A 6,324-nucleotide genomic window follows, 5' to 3' on the forward strand; every position below is an offset into this window, starting at 1 on the left:
CCGAAAGAAATGATTTGAAAAATAGAAGAGAACGTTTGCGATCGAAAATGGGAACAGCATGCCCAGCACCATAAAAAGTCGTAAATTTCAGGCCCTCATAGTCTTGAGTCCATCCAGCCACCTACATAAATTAATACAATATTCCCACTCATATGCTTCCTGGGAAATTTTATGATAAACAAAATTCATTGAAATGCATTGCAGATTCTTACCTGTTGTTCATGATACCAAGGTTGCCAAGAGCTTTTGGGAGTAAGTCCAAGTGCATTTATACAATATCTGGTTGATAAAACTGAGACCCGGGCATCTGTATCCCCACTGCATCATTTCAAACTTACAGAAATTCATATCATATATTCAACATTTTAGTTTGCAACTCCAGTCAAACTCATGTAAGCGATATGTTTATACCTGTAAACCCATATACGAAGGCCTGCTCTTATGAGTTTTTGGTATATGGGCAGCACAGAGAATAAGGAATCCTTCCAGTTGTTAAAGATGGTATGACTGCAAAATTTCAAGTGTCATTAACCATTTTCATTATCCAATTGTAACATGTCAATCTCTGAGCTTAGTATCTCTTACTTGCATGGAACCCATTTTGTGAGATGTCCACCCCTTGTGGCATGCAGTGCTCTTTGAACATCCAGTTTGTTATAATAAAAGATTGCATAGTTATCATGACAGGGATCATATGATACTGTCATTAATTTTCTTCTCGACTGCACAAAAAAATCATAATCACAATTAATGATATGATCAATTTAAAAGATATGATTAATGTAAAAGATATTTTGTTTAATTTTAAAATATTAAGCAAAATATTTATTAAACTCGGAGGTTTATTTTATGGCTTACTATAATGTGTAATTATATTTCCATTATCAAAATTGAAATTTTATTTATATGGGTCAAAACTAAAATTTTAAAAAATATAAAAATAGAAAAAATTAAATAACTATATAAAACATTTAAATAAATTACATATAAAAAAATTAAATCCTTCTTGATTTTTGTTATATCTATATTTAAGATAAATCTATACTAGTATTAATAACAATTAATAATGTAATTAATTCAAAAATATTTTAAATAATAATATAAACAGTGTAAAATCAATAAGTGAACATGGAAAAAAAACATAATAATACATTGATCAATCCTAAAGATTACTGATCACACTGATGTTATTACTTACAAAATTTGGTGTAACCTTTTTCCCAGATGTGGCATTTGCCAAGCACTTGGGTGTGTATAGACTATACATATCAATCTCTTTTAATTGCTTCAGCGTTTCGTCTACTGCTGTTTTACATTTGAGGTTGCTCCATGGTTTGCCACCGAAGAAATCGCAGTTGGATGCGATGATATGGTGAGTCACGTCTGATATGATTCCATGACTCCACGCGTAATCCATGTTACCTTGCCAGTCATAGCCATCATGTGTCTCTGGGTTGCCCACCTGGAAAATTCAAAGGTTCTTCAGAAAAGAATTAATTTAAAAAACTGAGGAAAAAACTGAGAAAAACTTACAGGGAAAGTTGAGCTTTTTTTCACGGACTGAAGAAATAGAAAAGGAAAAACACTTGGACAGAACGTTAAATTTATTTACAGACTGAAGGTAAAACCATAAATGACTGGGCCAACTGGCCCAATTTAAGGTTCCACATTGTCCAGTCTGATCCTAAATCCTATCATTATAGGGTGAGCATTTATTATTGGAATTGTTGAGTCTAGATTGCAAATGACTCGACTAACTGGCCCAATTCAAGGTTCCACATTGGCCAGTCTGATCCTAAATCTTATCATTACAGGGTGAGCATTTATTATTGGAATTGTTGAGTCTAGATTGCAAATGACTGGGCCAACTGGCCCAATTCAAGGTTCCACATTGTCCAGTCTGATCCTAAGTCTTATCATTATAGGGTGAGCATTTATTATTGGAATTGTTGAGTCTAGATTGCAGATTTTGGAATAATTTAGAATTTTAATGAACAAGAGCGAAACCCATTATTATTCTTCGCTATCAAATTTCTTAAATATTCTCCATCAAATCTCTAAAATATTTCAGAATCTACAACCACATTAAATTCAAATCAAACCAATAATATTTTTCACATAGCCCTCCTATTGATGAAATCCAATACATTTCAGATTTTTGGAGACTCTGAATCAATTCAAACATGGTCAAAATTTTCTGGAGCATTGTGGAACGACCAGAAGAACCTTTATGTAAAAGGGACCATGAGGAAAACCACAAGTTTCAAAAGGGTGCATTTTGAACAACTTTTAGCCCAGTCCCGGTGCTGGGTAGCTGGCAAAAGGAAATCAAGGTGCCAGTGGACAGGACACGTGATCGATTTTTAGTAGTTCATTTTATTTTGAGTTGTCTTTTAAGGACACGTGATTAATTTTAATTAGCTCCCGTGGTTTTTAAGTGTGATATCTTAAAAAAAAAATTAGTTTCTCATGCAATTTGTGTAAAATTTCAAAAGGATTTATTGAAATCACAAGTTTGATAGGTGAATTTTGCACAATCAAAATATGCTCATAAATTTTTTAGGATGCTGAATCTATATATATATAATAAAAAACTCTTTAGACAATACAAATCAAAATCATATATATAGTAAAAAAACAGATTTAAACACAATAAATCAAAATCCAACTTAAAAGATAACTCCATTTCATCTGGCCTAAAAACAGCAGACTGCTGCACAAACAGAAAAGCCCAGACATACATTACTGTTTGAAAATTTGAAAACTGCAACCACTGACTATGACTATTTTACCATGAAGCCTTTGAGGTTGACATGGCGACCCCGATCAGAAGTAATGCTGTTGAAATCATAAATGACCTCTGCAAGTTCTGGCACGTATTTTCCTGCTCCAAATTAAAGTGAGATCGTAATTAATTACATGACTTACATGTAGTCTTATGGAGATACAGTGTGAATTTAAATTTTGCCAAATTTACTTGCCTCCATAGCTCTCTCCTGCTATGTAGAAATCCTGTGCTCTGTATTCGGGGAACCTTGAAAACCACTTCTGAAGAAAAACAAATGTGTCCGCTGCTGTAATCATGTTCAAAGCAATTTTATCATCTGCATTCAAATCAATCTCAAACTTCGAAATTAGAAAAAGAAATTACCAGTCATGTTATCCCCAAGGTTGTCATAATCTGATGACGTGTTGGAATAAGAAAACCCCACTCCAACAGGCGAATCTAGAAACAATAAGTTGGCCTCTGCATGGAATTTTTAAGTTTCACATAAATATTCCAACAAGGGTGGGAGTTGTAGTAGACAAACAATTGAAAAGGCAGCAAAGAAAAACAGAGAAAACCAAACCAGTGTTCCAGGAATATTTATTTAAGGCAAGCCTGGCGCCAGTAAAGTCTACAAGGAAAGGTCCTATTTCCTGCGTTGCCCCATATCCCACAGAAGAACACCCAGGACCTGAGAATCCAACATTAATATAAAAAAATACCAGCTGATTCTAGAAAATGTTATTGAAGTTTTAGTTTTTTTAAGGAGGAAAAATCAGAAACATATGTTTTCATTAGAAGTGAAGATTGTTTTACATTAGCATAAGTTCATTGTAAGTTTTTCCCCAACTGCACTGTAAATTCCAGAATATAAAAAAAAAAACTCATCATTAGTTGTTATTAAAGTTTTAGTTACACCAAAACCTCTTATTGAAGTTTTAGTTATATCAAAATTTGCAGTAAACTTTCAATTATGTTGTTTTGAATAAACAATTAATCCAGATAATTTCCAAAAAAGGTAATTAGTAGACTTAATTGATTCATTCCCAAATTGATAATTAGTTCACTTATTGATTCTCACAAAATGAATGTGACAATTACTTTAAATAATCCACTTAATTGATTCTCAATAAAATGAATGTGACAATTACTGGAAATAATCCACTTAATTGATTCTCAATAAAATGAATGTGAAAATTTCTCGAAACATATATAAAATGTATATATCATTATGCGAAATCAACATACAGGGAGGTGCATTTTTATATATCATTATGCGAAATCAACATATATCATTATGCGAAATCAACATACAGGAAGGTGCATTTGAATAGATGTGTTGGTTGGATAGTGTTATAGGAATGCATATTGAATGCAATATGATACAATATTGGCTAAGAAGAGATTGATGAGTACCTCCATTAAGCCATAGAACCAGAGGCTTCTGCTGTTTCTGAGAAGAAGCTTCAAAGAACCAATAAAAGAGAGATCTTCCCCACTTTTCATTCACAGTCACATGGCCAGCATAATGGCTGAATCCAACATTCGGCTGCCCAAGCAAATGGGTCACCTTATCCAATTCTCTTGCTTCATCCCCCTTCTCTAAATTGGCTTCGCCTCGATTGCTACCCAGAGAGATAAGAAGAAACCCTAGAACTATCCACCAAGTTTGTCTGCAATACATTTTGTCAGCTGTGGGTCAATCAGCTTCAGAACTTTGCTATAATTTTACATATTTCTCAAACATCGGAACTCGTTATATATAGCAATAATCTAATCCCTACCCGATGCCGTCGAGTGGGCTTAAAGTTAGGAGACGCACCCGTAAAGTTTGGCTCAAAATCAATTCATCAAGCAACAGCGACACAACAATTGGTTTCCCCGAATGTGGAGAATTCATTGAAACTGGGTAGCATTGGAATTTTTTTTGAAGAAATCAATGGAGAAAGGAACCTATGGAAACTCCTAGGTATGTGTACCAGAGCCCAAGTCATTAAGTTTATGGATTGTTATTAATGCATCCTGATTTGTCACTGCAGACATGCCTTTGTTAGCTGTATTGGACTTCTTTCTATCAGTGAGTTATGTTGCCTAATTTGGATATATTATGTTTTGGGGCTATGACTTTGGGAAGATAAACTGCAAACATGTTTTTGTCATTAAATGAGGATGAGCTTGTTATGTGTCAGAATGCTCAGATATTGGTTAGAGATGAGATCGATTTGATTGCCTTGGAGATAGTAGAGTGGTGGAGTTTCATTTATATCAGACAGCAGTCGACCATTAATATTTTTTAATAGAACTAATGTTCAGTTGAATACAAACCATTACTATCTTTTAATAGAATTAATGTTCAGTTGAATACAAAATAGAGAATGTATCTTGTTAGGAGAAATTGGAATTGAAATTTTGAAGAGAATTTTTTTAAAGTTTGGATTAATATTAAATTTTATATATTATTATTTTTGATGTTTGGTTGTGGATATTGCATTGGTTTTTGGTCAAATTCATATTAGTTTGGGTTTGACCAAAAAGTTTTACAAAATTTCCATAGTTTGACTTTGCACAATTAAATTTTGTATTTTTTTGACAATATTTTTATTTATTTATGTTCATTTTGTTTAGCTATCATATCAAACATGTTATTGCTTATTTCATTGATTAAAGAGCCAAAAATACAAAAGTCTCATCATAACTTGTTTATTTTAATAATTAATGAATATAAAGGGTTGAGATCAAAGACACGTGGGCAGCTGTAAATATAATATCTCTGTAACATACGCTCTCCTCTAGATACTTCTTGTTGAGAACACAACCATCCCATTTATTAAGGTGCTTCAAGTATTGGTGGGCTTTAACGTTCTTGAAAGCAAGTGTAAAATCCTCCTTTCCAGAATTTGACAGGGGATCCTTTAGGCTACCTCCAATTCCAAATTTGGCCCTAATATGGTCACCTTGTTTTTCAGGGCGAGTGTATATCAATTTCATAATTTTAACGCTACCTCCAATTCCAAATTTGGCCCTAATATGGTCACCTTGTTTTTTAGAGGAGTGTATATCAATTTCATAATTTTACATATGGTACATACCACCGGTAAGCATAATTATATTTAAAATATAATTACCTTTCCTAATATCAATCTTCTTTTATTTTAACATTAACTTTTATATATGTACTTTAGCTTCAAATATATATATATATATATATATATATAAATTACAAGATTACACTGATTTAGTTATACATTAACTTCAATATATGTACTTTAACTTCAATATATGTAAAAGTACAAGATTACACTGATGTAGTTATTGAATTAACATAGTTCGGTGAGGTGTGTACGAGTCTTAACCAGTCAAGTTCAACTTCAATTAACAATTCAGAGTAATTGATAAAAACCCCCCTACCAAGTCATGGTATTGTATTGATGCAAGGTTTATAATTTACACTTAATTAATTGAGTGTAGTTCGTATTAAATCTATGTTTCGGTAGGTTTACCAACCGTTTCAACCAAGCCCATATTTAAAAACTCGACAAGCAATTGAAATTACTAAT

General features: G+C 32.7%; 1 protein-coding gene across 1 annotated transcript; it reads right to left on the minus strand.

Annotated features, from left to right (window-relative positions):
- Nucleotides 1-365: 365 nt before the first annotated feature.
- Nucleotides 366-4,476, minus strand: LOC149209642 (serine carboxypeptidase-like 31). Its single transcript, XM_089398694.1, has 8 exons — nt 4,184-4,476; nt 3,351-3,458; nt 3,152-3,247; nt 2,982-3,074; nt 2,793-2,884; nt 1,199-1,462; nt 586-722; nt 366-507 (listed from the first exon to the last, which is right to left on the minus strand). The coding sequence occupies exons 1-8, from the start codon at nt 4,449-4,451 to the stop codon at nt 366-368; spliced, it is 1,200 nt and encodes a 399-aa protein (XP_089254820.1). The 5' UTR covers nt 4,452-4,476.
- Nucleotides 4,477-6,324: the final 1,848 nt, after the last annotated feature.

This window comes from Pinus tabuliformis, chromosome 1_2 (genome assembly GCF_031772625.1).
Source record: "Pinus tabuliformis cultivar Carrire ecotype Pingquan chromosome 1_2, CPIR1, whole genome shotgun sequence".
Classification (NCBI taxonomy): domain Eukaryota; kingdom Viridiplantae; phylum Streptophyta; class Pinopsida; order Pinales; family Pinaceae; genus Pinus; species Pinus tabuliformis.

Excerpts from the sequence above, each read along its gene's own strand:
- LOC149209642 (XM_089398694.1), bottom strand. The coding sequence starts at position 4,451 with ATGTATTGCAGACAAACTTGGTGGATAGTTCTAGGGTTTCTTCTTATC. Across the intron at positions 1,463-2,792 it reads TCAACCTCAAAGGCTTCATG|GTGGGCAACCCAGAGACACA; the intron begins GTAAAATAGTCA and ends TGAATTTTCCAG. Across the intron at positions 508-585 it reads ACAAAATGGGTTCCATGCAA|TCATACCATCTTTAACAACT; the intron begins GTAAGAGATACT and ends GAAATTTTGCAG.